The 23,259-nt window shown below is 42.9% G+C and overlaps 2 protein-coding genes across 2 annotated transcripts in view; both read right to left on the bottom strand.

Annotated features, from left to right (window-relative positions):
• The window catches only part of ZNF679 (zinc finger protein 679), a 41,058-nt gene extending 36,413 nt beyond the window's left edge, over positions 1–4,645 (bottom strand). The window contains exon 1 of the mRNA XM_011955115.1: positions 4,467–4,645. The gene's annotated coding sequence lies outside the window, so the exon portion shown is untranslated. The remainder of the gene's footprint in view (positions 1–4,466) is intronic.
• Positions 4,646–21,209: 16,564 nt separating this feature from the next.
• LOC105521085 (putative zinc finger protein 735) overlaps positions 21,210–23,259 on the bottom strand; it is a 21,927-nt gene continuing 19,877 nt past the window's right edge. The window contains 2 exon segments of the mRNA XM_011955125.1: positions 21,210–21,245; positions 21,247–22,286. Coding sequence (XP_011810515.1) covers positions 21,210–21,245; positions 21,247–22,286 — 1,076 coding nt within the window.

Below are 23,259 nucleotides of genomic sequence, written 5' to 3'. Positions count from 1 at the left end.
TCTTTCTTTCTTTCTTTCTTTCTTTCTTTCTTTCTTTCTTTCTTTCTTTCTTTCTTTCTTTCTTTCTTTCTTCTTTCTTTCTTTCTTCCTTTTTCGTTTGTTTTGACACAGAGTCTGACTTTGTTACCCAAGCTGGAGTGGGGCAGTGAGGCAATCTTGGCTCACCACAACCTCCTCCCAGATTCAAGTGATTCTCTTGCCTCAGCCTCCCAAGTACCTGGGATTGCAGGCGCACACCACCACTCCCAGCTAATTTTTGTATTTTTAGTAGACCCGTTGTTTTTACCATATTGGCCAGCTGGTCTCGAACTCCTGACCTCAGGCAATCTGCCAGCTTCAGCATCCCAAAGTGCCAGGACTACAGGGGTGAACAAACACGCCGGCCTATGACTCTGTTTATTGGGCCCTGCCCTTAAGGTGTATTGTAACATACCTTTGGATTAATCACTTAGGAATGTGACTTACTTCTGTTCCCTAGGACCTGTCCACAGGCAGCAGTGAAACGATTTCTGAGCGCATCACAGGGGTAATGTGACTCTTCCCTTTTTCCTGCCCCAAGTGAAGATTGTGATATGTCACCAGGCCCATTATCTAGGCAATATGACTCTTCTCTCCTGCCTGGGCCCTGATTACAAAGGGGATTGTGAAAATCCCTGGGCCCAGCACCCAGATAATATGACTTTCCCTTTCTACCTGGGCCTCGTCTACAGAAAAGACTAAGACATATCACTGGGCCAAGCACCCACATGATGTCACTCGCCTGCCTGCATTCTGCCTACAGTGGGTATTGTGACATATCCCTGGCACAGAACCAAGGTAACATGACTCACCTACCTGGTTCCTGCCCACTGATGGGATTGCGACATATATGTAGGTCCAGCTCACAGGCATGATGATAACTGTCATACAAGGACCCAGCCAATAAGGGAGATTTTTACTCATAGTTAGACTTATTACAACAGGTATGCTCCTGGATATTCTACATATAGAGAGGTCACAGACTATTGGGACGCTCATGCATATTTTATAAAGACCTTGGGTGGTACAAAGATGTTGTCACAGGCCAGTGCACGTCTGAAATTGTGACTCCCATAGGCACACCCAGCCACCAATTAAGATTTCACCCTCAACACATGCATACAGCCCACTCTTGAGGTTCTCAATCTCACACCTGGGAGATTCACTCTGTCACCCAGGATGAAGTGCAGTGGCACCATCTCTGCTCACTGCAACCTCCACCTCCCAGGATCGTGATTCTCTTGCCTCAGCCTTTGGACAAAACTTCAGCCCTCCTGCTAGGGTATGTCTGCCCTACTAAGACACTGTCTGCAGGTGGAGTTGAGGCTCTTATGTATGGATCCTGTCTACTGTTGAGACTGTGAACTGCATGCGTAGACTCAACTCACAGGAGGTGTTGACTCCCATGCCTTCAGCTGGGACATGTGCAGGGTTAGAAATTTTATTTCTGGATCTTTGCGCAAGTGCGATTGTGACATGTACCTTTGCCTAGCACCTGATTGCTTTTGCTTTTTTGCCTGGGCCCAGCCTATAGTTGAAATTGTAACATATACTTGGGCTACATAGGTGATGTGATGCTCCTGCCTGGGCCCTGCCTTGAGGAGAAATTGTTTCATATCTCTGGGCCAATCACCTGGTGATGTGACTCTCTCCTTCTTTCTAGGCCCAGCTTACAGAAGGCATTGTGACAGATCTCTGGGAGATGTGACTCTACACTCCAGGCTGGGCCGAGTCCCACTGAAGATTGTGACATATTACTGAGCCCATAAACTAGGTGACATGACTCTGCTCCCCAGCCTTAGCCACAATTAAAGGGGACATTGAGACGTTGCTTTGTCCAGCACCTACATGATGTGACTTTCCTTTCCTGCCCAGGCTCTCTCTACAGAAGAAATTGTTCATATCAATGAGCCAAGATCCAGGTTGATACAACTCTCCTCCTGGGCCCTGTGTACAGGGGAAATATTGGCATATTCCTAGCCTAGCACCCAGGTGTTGTGAACTTCTGCCTGGTCCTTGGCCATATGTGAGATTGTGACATATACCTCAGCCCAACTCACAGGCATAATGATGACTGTCTTACCTGGACCAAGACAATAGAAAAGGTTTTGACTCTTCTTAATAGGCTTATGGAAATAAGCTATTTACTGGGTCTTTTACTTGTAGAAAGATCAGAGATTACAACACTCGTGCATATTTTATAAAGTTCCTGAGTGGCACAGAGAGTGTCATAACAGGACTCAGCACGCAGGTGGGATTGGGACTCTCATAGGCACAGCCAACAGTAAGGATTGTCACTTTGTCACATGGACACAGCCCAGTCACTGCTGAGGTTCTGAATCTTACACTCAGAGACAGTCAAAAGTTGGAACTGTGACTCTGATATGTGCATCTGTTCCACAAAAAAAGATGATGACTCTCAAATATTCAGCACACGTGTGAGGCTGTTACTATTCTACCAGGAATGTCTGCAGGGATCTTGGGGCTCTCACGCAGGAGTCCAGGTCACCACTGAGATTCTGATTTGCAAACTTGTACCCAACTCACAAGTGTTTACTCCCATACTTGGTGTTGGGACCAATGTGAGATTGTGAATCTAATCTCTGGACATTCCTGCAGGTGTGATTGTGACATATACCTTTGCCCAGCTCATGAGATTTGATAATTTTGCCTGGATAAAATACACAAGACAGTGACATATATTTGGGCCACACACCTTGGTGATATTACTCTTCTGTCTTGGCCCTTTTCTTAGGGGAAATTTGGACATATCTCTGGGCCTATCACCTGGGTTGTGTTACCATCTTTTTCTGCCTGAACGTGGCCCACAGGGGAAATCATAACATATTTTTAGACCCACCCCCTAGGTTATGTGACTCTTCCCTTCTGCCTGGGTCCTGCTTCCAGTAAGAATTGTAATATATCGCTGGATCCTGCACCCAAATGATGTTACCCTCCTGCCTGGGCCATGCCTAGGGTGGGCATTGTGACATTTCCGGGCCCAACATTTAAGTGATTTGAGTATCCTCTTATGTTCACAGCATGCATTGTAACATATCACTAAGCCCAGCATACAGGTGATATGGCTTTCTTGCCATGGCACTGCACACAAGGAGAACGTTGACATATCCCTGGCCCCAAATTCAGATGATATGACTGTTTCACCTGATCCACACTCTGAAGTGAAATTGTTACATATACCCAGGCCCAGTTAGTGGACATGATAATGACTCTCATGCGTAGACCCAGCCAATACAACAGATTTTTTACTCTCCTGGCTAGACTTAGGGACACAGGTAAGGGTCTGGCTTTTCTTATAAAAGGTCACAGGAAATTATGACACAAATATTTTATAAAGTCCATGAGTTTTATGAGCTGTGTCATAATGCAGTCCAACACGCAGGTGAGATTGAGACTCTCATAGGCACATCCAGCCAACAATGGGATTATCACTCTTAAAACTAGACCCAGCCCACTGGTGAGGGTATAAATCTCACATATGGTTGCAGACCACACTTGGAATCATGACTGTCATATGTGGATTTGGCCACAGGTAGAAGGGGAAGTCATTTCTTGACTAACTCAAAGGCACAGTGTTGTCTTTTGTACTTGGACCAAGCTAATAGAAGAGACACTGAGTCTCATTGTTACACTTGGGAAAATGGGGATGGTTCTGGGTTTTACAAAGGTCACAAAAAATCACAACACTCATGCATCCAGTATAATGCCCTATGGTGGTACAGAGAGTGTCCACACAGCCCAATACAAAGTTCAGACTTATTCTCATATGCACAGCCAGTTGACAGTAAGAATTGTCACCCACACACATGGACAGATCCCATTAGTGAGGTCCTGACTTTGCCTTGTGGACACAGTTCACAGTCCAAATTGTGACTGTCATATGTGGATCTGACCACAAGTAAGATTGTGACTGATTTCTGGACCCAGCTCACAAACATGGTGATGACTCTTATATCTGGACCCAGACAAGACAAATTATGTTGACTTCTGCCTGGGCTTAGGGTAACGGGTAAGATCTTGGATCCATAGAAACATAAAGTTCTCAGAGCAGAATTCCACTCTCAAGCATGTTGTGTGAGGATCTCAGATGGTACAAAGAGTGTCATAACAGAGCCAAAAACAGAGAAGAAATTGTGAATCTCATGTGGATACCCAGCCAATAATAAGCATAGTCACTCTCCCATACAGACACAGCTCACTGTAGAGGTTCTGAATCTCACACCCAGAGGCTATGAAAAGTTGAAAGTTTGACTCACATACATGCATCTGGTCAACAGGTAAAATAGTGACTCTGAGACCAAGTTTCTGCACCCTAGTGAGGCTGTGCCTATCTTATGGGGACACTGTTTGCAGGTGGAGATGGAGCTGTCATGCACAGATCCTGTCCAGTGTAAAGACTGTGTCTCGTGTATTTGGATGCAACTCACCAAAGGTGTTGACTCTCAGACCCGAAGCTGGGAAATATGTAGAATTCTGAATTTTATTCCTGGGCTTTCCCGCAGGTGTGATTGTGGCATACACTTTCACACAGCACCTAATTTATTTTAATAATTTGCTTGGGCTCAGCCAACAGTTGGGACTGTGACACATACTTGGATCAAGTACCTAGGTGATGTAACTCTGCAGCCTGGGCCTTACCACAGGGTGCATTGTGACATATCTTTGGACTTATCACCTATGTGATGTGACTCTACTGTCTTGCCTCATCTTGGCCTCCATGGAGAATTGTGGCGTATTGCTGGGCCCAGTACTTAAGTTATGTGACTATTCTTTGCTGCTTGTGCTTTTAGAAGGGATTGTGACATATTGCTGGGCCAAAAACATAGGTGATGTGACTCTCCTGCCTTGGCCCTGCCTTCAGGAAAAATTGTGACTTGACTCCGGGTTTATTACCAAGGTGATATGACTCTCATCTCCTGTGTGGGCAAGCCCAAAAGGGTCACTGTGACATACTTCTGGACACCTCACAGAAGTGGTATAACTTTTCTTTCATTCCAGGACCCTGGTCTCATTAGAAATTGTGAAATACCTATGGGCCTATAACCTAAGTAATGTGACTCTCCTGTCCTGCATGGATCCTGCTTACAGGCAAGTTCGTGACATTTGGCTGGGTCCATTACCTAAGTAATGTGTCTCTCCTTTTCTTCACATGCCCTGCCACCAGTGAAGATTGACAAATCATGGGCCAATCAGCTGTGTGATGTGACTCTGCTTTTTCCTGGGTCCCGCTAACAGGGAGCATTGTGACATTGCCAGGCTCAGCAGCTAGATAATGTGACTTCTTACTCTCTGGGCCCTACTTACAGAAGGGATTGTGAAATACTGCTGAACCAAGAACTCAGATGATGTGACTTTCCTGCCTGTGCCCTGCCTACAGTGGGCATCATGACATATCACTGGGTCTAGCACCTAGGTGATGTGACTCTACTGTTTTGTTCTTGCCAGTAGGTGAAATTGTGGCACATACCTGGGCCCAGCTCACAACCACAATGATGACTCTCTTACCTGGACATAGCCAGTGGGAGATATTTTGACTTGTGTAGCCAGGCTTAGGCCATAGGTAATGTCCTGGGTCTCCTACTTGTACAAAGTTCACAGAACATTACAATAATCAGGACTATCATAGAAAGCCCTAGAATGATAGAGAGAGTTTGATAACAGGGCCTAGCTAACAGGTGAGATTGTGACTCTTGTATGCAGACCCAGCCGACAGGATCTTCATTCTTACACATAAATAGAGCCTATGAATGAGGCATTTAATCTCACACATAAAAACAGTTGCAAGTTGGAATTGTTACTCTCACCTGTGGATCTGGTTTCCAGATGGTTTGGTGGCTCTCGAACCATGGTTCAGCAGACCTGTGAGGCTGTGAGTTCCCTACCGGAACACAATCTGCAGGTGAGATTGGGGCTCTTATGCACGGATTTGTGCATTGTTGAGACTGTAACTCCTTTGCTTGAACCCCACTCACAGGAGGGGTTGCCTCTCATACATGAAGCCAGGACTTGTGTGAAACTGTGAAACTCATTTCTATACATTCTCAAGTGTGTGATTGGGAAATATACCTTTGCCCAGAACCTGAGTGATTTGACTCTTTTCTAGGCCCAGCCCACAGATAAAACTGTAACATATACCTGCACCAATCACCTAAGTAATGTGAAACTCCTTCCTGGGCTCTGCCTGCCAAGGACATTTTCACATTTCATTGCGACCAGCAGGCACCCAGGTGATGTGATTACTCTGCTTGCTTCCTGCCTACAAAGAGCATTGTGACTTATTTCTGGGTTTATTACATAGATGATGTGACTTCATTCTACTGCCTTGACTCTGTGCTTAGAGTGCATTGTGACATTTAGCTGGGTACTGCACCCAGGTAATGTGACTCTCCTGAGTTCTTCCTGCAGGAAGCTTTGGAACATATCACTTAGCCCAGCACCTAGGTGATGTGATTCTCCTCTCTTACCTGGTTCCCGCCCACTGGAGAGATTGTGACCCATTGTTGAGCCCAGCACCAAGGTGATGTCACTCTCCTGCCTTGGCTCTGCCCATGGGGGTCACTGTGACACATGTCTAGGCTAATTACTTAGGTGAAGTGATTCCCCTTTCCTGCCTAAGCTCTGCCTACAGGGGGGATTTTGATATATCACTGGGCCCATCCACCAGGTGATATGACTCTTTTGCCAGGGTCCCACCTGCAAGGGGGATTGTGATGTATTTCTGGACCAGTACCCAAGTGATGTGTCTTTTCTGTCCTCTCCCTCCCCACAGGTTGTATTGTGCCATATACCTGGGACCCAATTATAAGCACAATGATGAATCTTTTACCTAGAGGAAAGACATGTGCAGGATGGTAGAACTTATCACTGGACCTTTCCCAGTGTTATTGTGACATATAACTTCATCCAACATGTGAGTAATTTGACTCTCCAGATGGCCCAGTTCACAAATAAAATTGTGACATATACTTGGGCCAAGAACCAAAGAGGTGTGACTCACATGCCTGGGCACTGCTCTCAGAAAGATAGTGACATTACACTGCACCCAGCACCTAAGAGATGTGGTGCCTTCGACATGGGGCCTTCCTACAGCGAGACTTCTGACATATCAATGGGTTCAGCACTCAGGTGATATGACTTTCATTTTTCTTCCTGGGCCCTGCCCACATGGATAATTGTGACATATCAGTGGCTACAACAATCAGGTGATGAGACTCTTTCATCTGGGATCTGTCAAAAAAGGGCATTCTGACATATTTCTTTTATTATTTTCCCCCCTAGACAGAGTCTTACTCTGTCGCCAAGGCTAGAGTGTAATGGTGTGATCTTGGCTCACTGCAACCTTTACCTCGAAGGTTATAGTGATTCTCTTGCCTCAGCCTCCTAAGTAACTGGGACTACAGGCATGCACCACCATGCCAAGATAATTTTTTGTATTTTTAGTAGAGACAGGGTTTCACCATGTTGGCCAAGCTAGTCTCGAACTCCTGACCTGTTGCAGGAAGTCAGGGACCCTGAACGGATGGACCAACTGGAGCCATGGCAGAGGAACATAAATTATGAAGATTTCATTTTAATATGGACATTTATCAGTTCCCAAATAATTTCTTATGCCTGTCTTTACTTTAATCTCTTAATCCTGTTATCTTCACAAGCTGAGGATGTACGTCACCTCAGGACCACTGTGATAATTGTGTTAACTGTAAAAATTGATTGTAAAACATGTGTGTTTGAACAATATGAAATCAGTGCACCTTGAAAAAGAACAGAAAAACTGCGATTTTTAGGAAACAAGGGAAGACAACCATAAGGTCTGACTGCCTATGGGGTCAGGCAAAAACAGCCATATTTTTCTTCCTGCAGAGAGCCTATAAATGGACATGCAAGTAGGAGAGATATCACTAAATTCTTTTCCTGGCAAGGAATATTAATATTAATACCCTGGGAAAGGAATGCATTCCTGGGGGGTAGGTCTATAAATATCCGCTCTGGGAATGTCTGTCTTATGTGGTTGAGATAAGGACTGAGCTACACCCTGTTCTCCTGCAGTACCCTCAGGCTTACTAGGTGGGAAAAAACTCCATCCTGGTAAATTTGTGGTCAGACCAGTTCTCTGCTCTTGAAACCTGTTTTTTGTCATTTCAGATGTTTATGAAGACAATATGGGCACCACCATACATAAACCCTTATCAGTAGTTCTGCTTTTGCCCTTTGTCTTATGATCTTTGTTGGACCCTTATCAGTATTTCTGATTTTGCCCTTGTCCTGTTCCCTCAGAAGCATGTGATCTTTGTTAGACCCTTATTAGTAGTTCTGCATTTTGCCCTTTGAAGCATGTGATCTTTGTACCTGTTCCCTGTTCTTACACCTCCTCACCTTTTGAAACCCTTAATAAAACTTGCTGGTTTTGAGACTCAGGGGGCATCATGGTCCTACCAATATGTGATGTCACCCCCAGCAGCCCAGCTGTAAAATTCATCTCTTTATACTGTCTCTCTTATTTCTCAGCTGGCCGACACGGAAAACAGAAAGAACCTACATTGAAATATTGGGGGTGGGTTCCCCCAATACTGAGCTCAAATGATCCACCCACCTCAGCCTCCCAAAGTGCTGGGAATACAGGCATGAGCCATCATGCCTGGCGTGACGTATTTCTAAGCTCAGCACCCAAGTGCTATGACTCTCCTAACTGGGCCCTCCCCACAAGGAGAATTGTGACATATCCCTGGGCCCAGTACTTAGGCCACATGACCCTCCTTTTTTACCTAGGCCCAGCCCACAAAAGTAATTGTGACATATCACTGGGCCCAGCATCCAAGAATTGTTATTCTTCTGCCTAGGCCCTGCCAACAGAGATACATTTCCCATATCCCCGCTTCAGCACCAGGTGATGTAACATGCTTTCTTATCCACACCCACAGGTGTGATTTTGACATATACCTTTTCCTAGCATCTGAGTGATTTGCCTCTTTAGCCTGGGCTAATTCCACAAATAGAATTGTGACATATACCTGGCACAGGCACCTAGGTTATGTAACTTATGCCTTGGTGGTATCCTCAAAGGAGATTGTAATATATCACTGAACCCAGCACCTGTGGATGTGGCCCATGTCTTTTTCCCTGGGCCCTGTCAAAGTGGGGATTGTAAATATCCCTGGGCACTGTATCCGTGTGATGTGACTCTCCTGCCTAAGCTCTTCACACAGAGGCATTGTGACATCTCTGGGCCCATCCCTTAGATGGTATAATTCTCCTTTTGTGCCCAAGTGCTGCCTTCAGGAGGGATTGTGACATATGCCTGGACCAAGCACCTGGGTGATGTGACACTCCTGCATGAGCCCTGCCCTAAGGGGATATTTTTACATGTTGCTGAACTCAGCCTCTAGGTGATGTGACTCTACTCCCCTGCCTTGACCCTGTCCACAGCGGGCACTGGAACATTTCACTTGGCTCAGCACCAAGAAGATGTTACTCTCCTACTTGGACCTCTCCTGCAGGGGACACCTAGATGATGTGATTTTTCTTCCTGGTTCCTGCCCAGATTTCAAACTGGATATATACCTGGTCCCAAAACACAGGTAAGGTAATAACTCTCATACCTGGACAAAGACAATAGAGAGATTTTGACTCTTGTGCCTAGGCTTGGAACAATGGGTACATATTCCTGGTCCAGCTCCCAGGTGATGCGACCCTCCTACCTGGTCAGTTCTTGCAGGTGGGATTGTGACCTATGTTTGGACTCAGCTCACAGGCATGGTGATGACTCTCATACTTGGACTTAGCCAACAAAAAAGTTGACTCTTGTACCTAAAAATAGAAAATCAGGTAAGATCATGGGTCCATACCAGAATGAAGGTCTCAGATCTGATTGCAACTTTCATGCATATCATATAAAGCTCTCCAGTGGTATACAGTGTCATAACAGAGCCCAGCACACGGCTATGATTGTGACCCTCATATGTACACCCAGGGGACTGTAAGGATTGTTAAACTACCACACAAACACAGCCCACTGTCGAGGTTCTGAATTCATAACCAGAGACAGTCAAAAGTTCGAACTGTGACCCTCGTATGTGAATGCAGTCCACAGGCTGGATGGTGACTCATACCAGGATTAAACACACTCAATAGGCTGTGATTTTTCTACCAAGACACAGTGAGCAGGTGTGATTGGGGCTCTCACGCACAAACCAAATGCTATGTAGAATGTGACTCATGTATTTGAACCCAACTCACGGGAGATGTTGACTCTCATACCTGGAGCTGAGACATGTGCTGGATTGTGAATCTCATGTCTGGATTTTACCAAAGGTGTGATTGTGAAATATACCTTTGTCTAATATCTGAGTAATGTGACTCTCCTGTGTGGACCCAGCATGCATCAGATGGGACTGTTACATACACCCGGGCCAAGCACTTAGGTGATGTGATTCTCCTGCCAGGGCGAGCCCTGTACTATGGAGGATTTTAACATATTGCTGTACTCAGCACCTAGGTGATGTGATTTTTCTTCCTGGTTCCTGCCCAGAGTTCAAATTGTGACATATATCTGGGCTCAAAACACAGGTAAGGTAATAACTCTCATACCTGGACCAAGACAATAGAGAGATTTTGCCTCTTGTGACTAGGCTTAGAACAGTGAGTACATCCAGGGTCTCCTACTTGTACAAAGTACACAGAAGATTATAACATTAACAGATATCATATAAAGCCCTCAGGCTGTACACAGAGTGTCATAGCAGGGCTTAACACAGAGATAAGATTACTTCTCTCCTATGCACACCCAGCTGACAGGATTGTCACCCTCACACATGGACAGAGACCAATGGTGAGATCCTGAATCTCACTTGTAGGCAGAGTCTAGAGTTGGAATTGTGCCTATTGTGTGTAGATCCAGTCACAAATAAGATGGTGACTCATTTCTGAACCCAGCTTACAGGCAAGGTGATAACTTTCATACTTGAACCCAGCCAGTAAGAGAAGCATTGACTCTTGTGCCTGGGCCTAATTAAGGCCATGGGCAGTATCATGGGATTATATCACCACTAAAGTTTCCGAGCAGACTCACACATACCCTATGGAACTCTCTGTGGTACAAAGAGTGTAATAACAGGGCCTAGCACACAGGTGAGATTGTTAGGCTGCTATGTACACCCCGCCAACAGTAAGGATTGTCATCCTCTCACATAAACACAGCCCACTAATGCGGTTCTGAATTTTACATCTGAAGGAAGTTGAAAGGTGACATTGTGACTCTCCTATGTGGATCTGGTCCACAGTTAGGAGAGTGACTCTCAAACCAAGATTCAGCAAAACTGTGAGCATGTGGCTACCCTACTGAGACGCTGTTCACAGGTGGAGCAGAGGCTCTCCTTCATGGATCTTGTCCACCATTGAGATTCTGTCTCTCACGCTTGGACACAACTCGTAGAAGGTGTTGACTCTTACAGCTGAACCCTTAAATGTGTGGGATTATGAATCTTATTCACAGACCTTCCTGCAGGTGTAACATATACTTTTACCCAGCAGCTGTTTGATTTTTCTGTCCTGTGGAAGCCTAGCTAACAATTGGGAGTTCAGATTCTGAAATATATCTCAACCAGTCCCCTAGGTGAATGTCACTCTCCGACCTGGGCTCTGCCCACAGGGGACATAGTGACATGTCTCTGGGCCCATCACGTATATGATGTGGCTCTACTTTCTTGCTTATGTTCTGCCTCCATTAAGGATTTTGACATGTCACTGAGCTCACCAGTTTGGAATATGACTCTCCCCTATTGGCTGTGCTCTGCTAACCAAAACGATTGTGATATACAGCTGAAAGCCACCACCTAGGTAATGTGACTCTCTTTTGCCTTTTACCTGTGCCTTTTCTACATAAGGGATGGTAATGCCACTGGGCCAAGCATCCAGGTCTTCCTCTTCTGCATGAGCTCTGCCCTCAGGAGAAATTGCAATATATCTCTGGGCCAATCATCAAAGTGAAGTGACTCCAACGCAAATGATATAACTATTTTTCCTGGGTTCTTATTACAGAAGGCATTGTGAACATTGTGAAATATCTCTAGACCCATCAGCTAAGTGATGTGACTCTTCTTTCTTGCCTGATCCCTGCCCCCAAGAGGCATTGTGACATAGCACTGGCTCCAGCTTCTAGGTAATGTAACTGTCCTGCTTGGCCTTGCCCACAGGGAGCATTGTGACATATTGCTGGCCGAGCACATAGGTGATATGACCCTCCTGAATTGTCTCTGCACTCAGGAGATTTTGACCCTGCCCAAAGTGGCAATTGTGATGTATCTCTGGCCAGCACCCAGGTGATGCAACCCTTGTGCCTGGTCTGTCTCCACAGTTGGAATTGGGAAATACACATGGGCACAGCTTACAGGTGGCATGATGATTCATACTTGGAGATATATTGACTCTTGTAGTTAGTCTTAAGGCAAAAACTAAGGTCCTGCATCTTCAAATTGTAGTATAGTCACAGAGAACTATGATTTCCATGCACATTGTATGAAGCCCTCAAGTGCTATAAAGAGTGCCATAACAGAGCCCAGCACACAGGGAAAATTGTGGCTGTTGTATGCAAACTCAGGCAAAAGTAAGGATTATCAACCTTCCACATTAACAGAACCCACTGTTGAGCTTCTGAATCACACACCAAGAGCCAATGGAGTTGGAACTGTGAATCTTTTACATCAATCCAATCAACAGATGAGATAATAACACCACGTCCAGGATTTAGAACACCTGGGGGCTATGCTTCCCCTATCAAAACACCGTCTGTTGGTGAGATTTGGGCTCCCATGCATTGATTTAGTCCACTGCTGTGATTGACTTGCATAGTTGAACTCAACCCACAAGAGGTGTTGACTCTTATACCTTTAGCTGGAAAATCTCCCAGATTGTGAATTTCTGCTATGGACTAGGTCTAGGTATGAGTTCCATTGCTGTTCCTGTGAGCTGGGTTCAAAAATCAGTCACTATCTCACCTGTAGCTGCATCTACATATGACAGTCACAATTCCAAGTCTGGATTGCGTTTGCATGTGAGATTTAGGACCTCACCAGTGAGCACTGTCTATGTGTGAGGGTGACAATTCTATCAGCTGGATGTGCATATGACAGTCACAATCTCATCTTTGTTCTGGGTCCTGTTATAACACTATATCACATGCTGGCTTCATACAATATGCCTCAGTATCGTAATACACTATGTCCTTTATTTAAGTAGGAGACCCAGGACTGTTGTCCCAAGTCTAGATATCAGAGTCAAAATCTGTTCTCTTAGCTGGATCCAAGTATGAGAGTCATCATCTCACCTTTGAGCTGTGACCATGTATATGTCACAATTTCACCTGTGGGCAGGAACCAGACATGAGAGTCATATCACCTGGGTGCTGGGTAAGTGATACAACACAATTCTTACTTGGGCAGGGTCCAGGCAACAGAGGAGAGACACATCACCTATATGACTGGCCCAGTGATGGGTGAAAATCCTCTTTGAGAGCAGGGCCCATTCAGGAGAGTCTAGCTTATGATAACAACAATTCAACTTTGATGTATAGAAAGACTCAAAAATGTTACTCTCTTCAATACATGATTTTTATTACACTACTTTTATATTGTGTATCTCATAATAAATTGTTTAAACTATCCATATTTTTAATACTTTTGCCTCGTATCTTTTATCCCTGAGTTAAAAGAGTTAAAAGTAATTCATGCACCACCATTACAGGAATCATTAGTATTTTATTCATTTTTCTCCACCTATACCTAAATAATGATACAATTTAATTCCAATATTTATTTTATATATAATTAATCTCACAGTATTATAAAAAATATTGTTTTTGCTTCACCATATTATTTTCTTGTGTTCATATGGCTGTATTATAGATCTTATAATTTGTGTAATAGCAAGAATATATTAATAACAGAAATAACTTTACCTAGTAACTTTTAAATACTTATTAATTAAAAGGTTCCATTTTCAGCTGGGCACGGTGGCTCACGCCTGTAATTCCAGCACTTTGGGAGGCTGAGGCAGACGGATCACGAGGTCATGAGGTTGAAACCATCCTGGCCAACATGGCGAAACCCCATCTCTACTAAAAACACAAAAATTAGCTGGGCATGGTGGCATGCACCTGTAGTCCCAGGGTGGCATGCGCCTGTAGTCCCAGCTACTCGGGAGGCTGAGGCAGGAGAATCGCTTAAACCCGGGAGGCAGAGGTTGCAGTGAGCTGACATAATGCCACTGCCCTCCAGCTTGGTCAACAGAGCAAAACTCTGTCCCCCCCCCAAAAAAGGTTCTATTTTTATTAGACTTTTACCAATTCTTCTAATTTTTTTTTTGTGAAATTTTACTGCTATACATTGCATGCCAATAATTTAAAATGCCAGATATTCATAAGTTCGTAGTCACATATGAAAATTGTAGTTACTTAAAAAATTATACTCTGATACATCTGTGCTAATATTCAGTATTTCAACATGTTTTATTTTTGTTTTTAACTCCATTTTACTTCATGGTTTTTTCATATAGGTTCTTTTTGATTATTTAATTGTATTTTGTTTTTAACCTTACATTTATGATTTGGATGGTAATTTTTCACTCTGAATTATTTATAAAAATGTGATGTCTAAGAGGGCCAGGCGAGGTGGCTCACACCTGTAATCCCAGCACTTTGGGAGGCCGAGGCAGGTGGATCACCTGAGGTCAGGAGTTCGAGACCAGGCTGACTAACATGGAGAAACCTCATCTTTACTAGAAATACAAAATTAGCCAGGCATGGTGGCACATGCCTGTAATCCCAGCTACTTGGAAGACTGAGGCAGGAGAATCATTTGAACCCGGGAGGCGGAAGTTGCGGTGAGCCAAGATCATGCCATTGCTCTCCAGGCTGGGCAACAAGAGTGAACTTCCATCTAAAAAAAAAAAAAATGTGATATTTAACTCAAATATAAATCACTGGGTTTCACTTGGGGAAAATTTTTAAAAACAAGTATAAGTTAGATATTTCTTTTTTCTTTTTTTGAGATGGAGTCTCACTCTGTCGCCCAGGCTGGAGTGTAGTGGCAGGGTGCCAGGCTCACTGCAAACTCTGCCTCCCCGGTTCAAGAAATTCTGCCTCAGCCTCCTGAGTAGCTGGGACTACAGACGCGCACCACCACGCCCAACTAATTTTTTGTATTTTTAGTAAAGATGGGGTTTCATCATGCTGGCCAGGCTGGTCTCGAATGCCTGACCTCGTGATCTGCCCTCTTCGACCTCCCAAAGTGCTGGGATTCCAGGCGTGAGCCACCGTGCCCAGCTCCACAAGTCAGACATTTCTATTGCCTATAAAAGTTACTTATGTGATATTTGCCTGTGTAAATATTGTCCCATTTTGTTTATTAATTATCTTGTTTATTTCTTTTCTTGGGTGGTTGTCAGTGTTTTATTGTCGGATGAGTAGTCAGAAAGACAGTCTAAAATTTCCATCTATTTATTGTGTGAATATATGTTATTGTGTGAGAAAAACAATTGTTATTTGAAGTAATTTTTTATAAATGTAACTATTTTTTGAAAGATGTAAATATTTGTGATTAAAAACATATAATTACCATCTTAAACATTTTAAAGTTATATACTTAGGCTATATGTTTAGTACTTTTAAGTATATTTACATTATATGAAACAGATCTCTTTCATATACTACTGGGGAGGCTGAGGCAGGAGACTGGCTTGAACCCAGGAGGCAGAGTAGAGCCAAGATAGTGCCATTGAACTCCAGCCTGGGCAACAAGAGGGAAACTCCGTCTCAAGAAAAAAAAAATGCCTTTCTGAGGCAGAGTAAGATTCATAAAATGTCTTCATAGTATCAAAGAAATGTGTTAACTCTGTTCCGGGTGATCAACTTTGAACACTAAGCATTCTCAGTTCCCAGTATTCGCCCTGAGTCATTCAGGAAAAATTGGTATCTCTGTAAGGAGACAGAAAAAGGTGTTTGGGGGAAGGTCACAATATTGCACATAAATGCTTTCTACATGCACCTGTTAGGATCTTAACCTAATTGATCTATCATTTGCATGGCTAGATAGTTACTGAATCTAGTCATACTATTTTGTTTTTTGCAGCTAAAGTCATTTGTTACCTATAAGTTTCATACAATAACTTGCATAGCTGAAGCATGAATCTTTTGTTAATTTTCCCTAAATTGAGGGACTAGATTTGCAATTTCCAGTCTTTCAATGTTAAAGCAAAGCAGAGAAGAGTAATGTGTGTATGTAGTATGTACTTTCTTGCTTAATTTTTAAAATTCTTCTCATATTGCCTTGGACACTCTAGGTAGCCACCTAAAAAATATTCCCTCCTAATTTTTTAGCCAGGATATTAGATTTCAAAAGGTCAAGGACTTAATAATTGGGCTAAGCCAAAATCTTGTCTTTGCATCTTTCAAAAAGCCAATTATGCCAAGCCATTTAAATAAGTGGATCTGATGACTTTTATTTTATTTCAAATGTTTTCTCTAATTGTTTGCTCTAAGTTTCTTAACCTAAAAGAGAAACTACATAAAAATATATGTATTCAAGAAATATTCATGTTAAGGTGATCAAAGTTCAATATTGTATTACAGAATAGTAGAATACTCTAAAATTAGAAAGTCAGATTATTATTAATGAATTCGTTATTTTTTCAACATTTTCCAATGTTGAAATTAAAGAATTGGCTATGCTTTTTCATGATAAGTTCAATTCTAGGATAGTACTCACTGGTCTACATAGTATTTTTCTTTTCCTTTTTTTTTTGGTGGGAGGGAAATGGAGCTTCACTCTCGTTGCCCAAGATGGAGTGCAATGGCACGATCTCAGCTCATCGCAACCTCTGCCTCCCGGGTTCTCCCAGCAATTCTCCTGCCTCAGCCTCTTGACTAGCTGGGATTACAGGCATGCGCCACCATGCCCTGCTAATTTTGTATTTTTAGTAGAGATGGGGTTTTTCCAAGTCTGGTCTCGAACTCACAATTTCAGGTGATCCACCTGCCTCCCCTCCCAAAGTGCTGGGATAACAGGCGTGAGCCACCGCAACCTGATGGTATTTTTGTCATGAATTATGTAAAACCGAGTTACCAGAATGGTGCAGAATGCTAACTTAATCAGAATGAGAATGAATTCAGCCATGTTGGTAGACTATCCCAGAGGCTGATCATTTACTTCGGCTGTGTAGACATTGCTTCATAATGCCAGTGAACCCTTTCAACCAAGTTGCCTTTGTTTCTCATTGATGTGGTCATGTTCTGGTCTCTGTTTTTCTTAAGCTGTCCCAGATGAGGGGTGATTATTTCTTGCATTAATGAGATCCCTTCTTTTTCCTCTGCCATGTGATCCTCCTATTCTCTCTACTGAAAGCAACATGTTGAAGGCAGAAATGGAGACAATATACAAATATATCCCTTGCCATGTGACCACAATAAACAGCTTACAGCATCTCTTACCAAGAAGTTTGACTAATTTCAGGGAAGCAGGGGTATTTTTCCATGATGTGCTCTTTCTCTTAAAAACACCTCTGATTAAGTTTAGTCTAATCAAGATAATCTCTGTTATGATAAACAGGAAGCCAATACATTAGTAACATAATTACATGAATAATGTCCCAACACAGTCACACATTTTGTCACACTCAAGAGAAAAGGATTACACAGCAGGTGTGCACTGAAGTGGGAACCTGAGGATCACCTGAGAATTTTGCCTACTCACCTGAATAGATGAGGTGAGTCTGGAGTATAGAAGACTTCTCACAACTCTAGCAGGCAACTTCAGTGGGGACTCTGCATGAGGGCTCCAACCCCACATTTCCCTTCTGTATTGCCTTATTACAGGTTCTCCATGAGGGCTCTGCCCCTGTAGAAGACTTCTGCCTGAACACCCAGGTATTTTTATCCATCCTCTGAAATCTAGGCAAAGGTTCCTAGAGCTCAACTCTTGTCTTATGTGTACTCGCATGCCCAACACCACATGGAAGCCACCAAGGCTTGAGGATTGCCCTTTCTGAAGAAATAACCCAAGCTGTACCTTGGCCCCTTTCAGCCACAGCTGGATCTGGAGGGGCTGGGATGCAGGGCACCAAGTTCTGAGGCTTCATAGAGCAGTGGGGTCTTGGGCCTTGATCATGAAACCATTGTTTCCTCCTAGGGCTCCTGGCCTGTGATGGAAGGACCTGCCTCAGATCTTTGATATGACCTGAAGACATTTTCCCCACTGTCTTGGCTGTCAACATTCGGCTTCTCTTTAGTTTTGCAAATTTCTGCAGTGGCTTGAATTTCTTTCCAAAAAATGGGGTTTTATATTCCACCTCACAATCAGGCTGCAAACTTTCCAAACTTTTATGTTCTGCTTCCACTTTAAACATAAGTGTCTCATCTCCATCTGAGATGACCTCAGCCTGGACATTATCATCTATATCACTATTAACATTTTGGTCAAAAGCATTCAACAAGTCTCTAGGAAGTTCCAAACTTTCCCACATTTTTCTATCTTTTTCTGAGCTTTCTAAACCGTTTCAACCTCTGCCTATTACCCATTTTCAAAGTCACTTCCACATTTTCAATTATCTTTATAGCTGTGCCCCAAACTCCCTGTATTAATTTTCTGTATTAGTCTGTTTTCACACCACTATAAAAATAATATCAGAGAATGGGTAATTTATACAGAAAGGATGTTTAATGTACTCACAGTTCTGCATGGCTGGGAGGTCTCAGGAAACCTGCAATTACGGTGGAAGGTAAAGGAGAAGCAAATACCTTCTTCACGGCCGGGCGCAGTGGCTCAAGCCTGTAATCCCAGCACTTTGGGGGGCCGAGACATGGGTGGATCATGAGGTCAGGAGATCTAGACCATCCTGGCTAACACGGTGAAACCCCGTCTCTACCAAAAAATAAAAAAAAAAAAACTAGCCGGGCGAGGTGGCGGGCACCTGTAGTCCCAGCTACTCGGGAGGCTGAGGCAGGAGAATGGCATAAACCTGGAAGGTGGAGCTTGCAGTGAGCTGAGATCGCACCACTGCACTCCAAGCTGTGTGACAAAGTGAGACTCCGTCTCAAAAAAAAAAAAAAAAAAATCTTCTTCACTAGGCAGCAGGAGAGAGAGAGTGCAGAAAACACAACCACTTATAAAACCATTAGGTCTTTTGAGAACTCACTTATAATCACAAGAACAGCATGGGGGAAAATTACTCCCATGTTCCAATCACCTCCCACCAAGTCCCTCCCTTGACACGTGGGGATTACAATTTGAGATAAGATTTGGGTGGGATATGATTTTACAGTAATGAATTCAATACCAGGCACAAAATATAGATTTATTTTTTTGAGGATCTCTGAGGTTTCCAGGTTTGTTGTTAATTATCCACCTTATTAAAATAATCCTTTTTGTTTCAATATTGTTCTTCTGTTCTGAAAATGCACACAAACTCACACTCACTTGCTACATAACTTTCTTACCCATAAGGTATATCTTTTTTTTTTTTTTAAATGGTGTCCTGCTCTGTCATCCAGGCTGGAGTGCAGTGGTGGCATCTCAGCTCACTGCAACCTCTGCCTCCCAGGATCAAGTGATTCTCCTGCTTCAGCCTCCCTAGTAGCTGGAAATACAGGCACACACCACCACGCCCAGCTAATTTTTTGTATTTTTAGTAAAGATGGGGTTTCACCATTTTGACCAGGCTGGTCTTGAACTCCTGACCTCAAATTATCTGTCCCACTCAGCCTCCCAAAGTGCTGAGTTTACAGCATGAGCCACTGTGCCTGGCTGATATATCTTTAGAGAAATATATTTGTATGTGTAACTCTATGTAAATAAAAACTAAAAGTCTTTTTTTGTTTGTTAGCAGAGAGACCACAGTACAAAAACACATATAAAACAAGTTTTTAAAAAATTTAATAAAGACTCAGAAATGTATCGATATTAATTATACTTATGTAATTTTTATGGTCATAAAATGACCCTGTGGTTAATAATAATTCAATTGCACATATTGAAATAACTAAAACTGTATAATGGGATTGTTTGATAAATACATGCTTGAGGTGAGGAATACCTCATTTACTCTGTTGTGATAATTAAATAGTGCATGCCTGCATTAAAATGTCTCACATATGCTGTAAGTGTGTATGTTGGGAACAAGCCCCATAAAATCTGGCCATAAACTGGCCCCAAAACTGGCCATAAAATATCTGCAGCACTGTGACATGTTCATGATGGCCATAAAGCCCATGCTGGAAGGTTGTGGGTTTACCGAAATGAGGGCAAAGAACACCTGGCTCACCCAGAGCGGAAAACAGCTTAAAGGCATTCTTAAGCCACAAACAATAGCATGAGCGATCTGTGCCTTAAGGACATGCTCCTGCTGCAGTTAACTAGCCCAACCTATTCCTTTAATTTGGTCGATCCCTTCATTTCCTATAAGGGATACTTTTAGTTAATTTAGTATCTATAGAAACAATGCTAATGACTGGCTTGATGTTAATAAATATGCAAGGCTCTCAGTTCTGAAGGCTGTGAGATCCGTGATTTCCCACTTCACACCTCTATATTTCTGTGTTTGTGTCTTTAATTCCTCTAGTACCACTGGGTTAGAGTTTCCCCAACTGAGCTGGTCTCAGCATGTGTATGCACACTATCTACCCACAAATTTTTAAAAAAAATCTAAATAGGGTAAAAAAGAATACAAATTTGATTTATGAGAACAAAATTCTTCAACTTATTTGCAGTTTAAACCACTGGCAGGCCAGGTGTGGTGATCCCCACCTATAACCTCAGCACTTTGGGATGCCAAGGTGAGTGGATCACCTGAGGTCAGGAGTTCAACAACAGCCTGGCCAACATGGTGAAACCCCATCTCTACTAAAAATATAGAAATTAGCCAGGCGTAGTGGCAAGTGCCTGTAGTCCCTGCTATGTGGCAGGCTGAGGCAGAAGAATCACTTGGACCCAGGAGGTGGAGGTTGCAGTGAATTGAGATTATGCCACTGCACTCCAGCCTGGATGACAAAGTGAGACTCCATCTGTTTTTAAATACATTATCTTAGATTCATTATGGTTTGAGAGTTGGTTAAAGGCTTTGGTACATTTTTATACATTTATAAGATTTTTCACAACTTGAATTCCCTTATGTACAATTAAGGTTTGGACCTAGATAAAGGCTTGGCCACATTCCCTACACTTGTAGTGCTTTTTTTTTAGTATAAATTATTTTATGTATTATAAGGCCTGAGGGATGGACTTTGCCACATTATTCACATTTGTAGAGTTTCTCTCCAGTATGAATTATCTTATGTTTAGCAAGACTTGAATGCCACTTAAAAGCTTTGTCACATTCTTCACATTTATATGGTTTCTCTCCAGTATGAATTCTCTTATGTGCCTTAATGGTTGAGGAGCAGCTAAAGGCTTTGCCACATTCTTGACATGTGTAGGGTTTCTCTCCAGTATGAATTATCTTATGTGTCTTAAGGGTCGAAGAGCAGTTAAAGGCTTTGCCACATTCTTCACATGTGTAGGGTTTCTCTCCAGTATGAACTCTCTTGTGGTAAGTGAGGGCTGCGGATACACTAAAGGCTTTGCCACATTCTTCACATGTGTAGGGTCTCTCTCCAGTATGAATTCTCTTGTGGTTAGTAAGTGTTGAGGAGCGCCTAAAGGCTTGGCCACATTCTTCACATGTGTAGGGTTTCTCTCCGGTGTGAATTCTCTTATGTCTAGTAAGGTTTGAGGACCAGCTAAAGGCCTTGCCACATTCCTCACATCTGTAGGGTTTCTCTCCAGTAAGAATTATTTTATGTGTGGTACGGTTTGAGGAGTGGTTAAAGGATTTGTCACATTCTTCACATTTGTAGGACTTCTCCGTAGTATGAATTATCTGATGTTGATTTAGGTGTGAGAGCATGCAAAATGATTTGCCATATTTTTCACATTTCAAATGTTTCTTTCCAGTATATCTTGTATTAAGTCTATTGGAATTTGCAAATTTATCAAAGACTTTGACACATTTATGAGTCTGAAATATGTTGTTTTGGGTATTTGACAAATGTTGGTTAACTTCATTATAACCTCCTTTGTGCACCTCACACTCATCCCCTTTTTGACAACGTTTTTTTAATTGTAAATTCTCATGTCCACATTTTCCATATGTTCTTGATACTACTTTTTGGAGTGAATCTTTTATGCCCTGCTCAGGCTGAAGGTCTTGGTTGAAATGAGAACACACAACTGAAAGACATAAAAATCACAAGTTACTTCACTTACTAGACTCAGATAAATACACTGCACAAATCAAATATATAAAAGTATTCAAGGTACATTAGCAAAATGGTATATCAAAATACCACAGGTCATAATTCCTTCATAGACATATAAATGTAACAAAATCACAGTGATCAAAATACCTTTGTTGGAAATTTATAAATAAAGTAAGTGTGTGCACCATGTGAGTGCAATGTCAAGAACCATAGAGAGTGAAAAGAAAAGTCAGCTACATTTACCCAACACAGCCCTTCCTCATCCCCAATAGAAGAACATCGTGCCTTTAATGACAGCTTTAAGTCTTCTGAGATCAAAAGTGTTACAACAGCAGAAAGACTGCCCTACCATGGACAGAAAATAGGTGTAGAAAGTAGTTACTGACCAGTAAGGAGAAATATGAAGAAGTCTTTTAACTGAAAAATAAATACAAAATTGCAGACAAGACAACATCCTGAGAACATGTTTGGGAGACTCCCAGAATCTCTACTCAAGACAATTGGTTTCAGGCTATGCCAAGAAAGAGCTGCATTATAAAGACTGTGAAATGTAGTTTTATGTTAATGTCTAAATCTCAACCAAAGATTACAATGTATACAAAATATTTGGGCAATATGGTCCAATAAAAAAAATCAAAATTTTCAAATAGCAACTATAAAACTAAAGATGTAGGACCCGGCGGGGCGCGGGGACACGGGAAGGGTCGGGGAGTTCGGGAGCACGCCCGTGAGCCTGGAGCAGTGGCGGCGTCGGTAGCGTCGGGAGCGAGCGGGCCCGGGAACGGTGTGGGTGGTGGTAGAGGAGGAGCCGCGGGCTCGGATGTGAAATCATGTGCGTTTAAGAAGTGTGTGGCGAGGGGCGGAGCAAGATGGCCGAATAGGAACAGCTGCAGTCTCCAACTCCCAGCGCGAAGGACACAGAAGACCGGTGATTTCTGCATTTT

Source organism: Colobus angolensis, unplaced genomic scaffold, assembly GCF_000951035.1.
Source record: "Colobus angolensis palliatus isolate OR3802 unplaced genomic scaffold, Cang.pa_1.0 Scaffold395, whole genome shotgun sequence".
NCBI classification, from domain to species: Eukaryota; Metazoa; Chordata; class Mammalia; order Primates; family Cercopithecidae; genus Colobus; species Colobus angolensis.
Note: the sequence above shows the minus strand (reverse complement) of the source record. Positions and strands in the feature narration are given on the sequence as shown.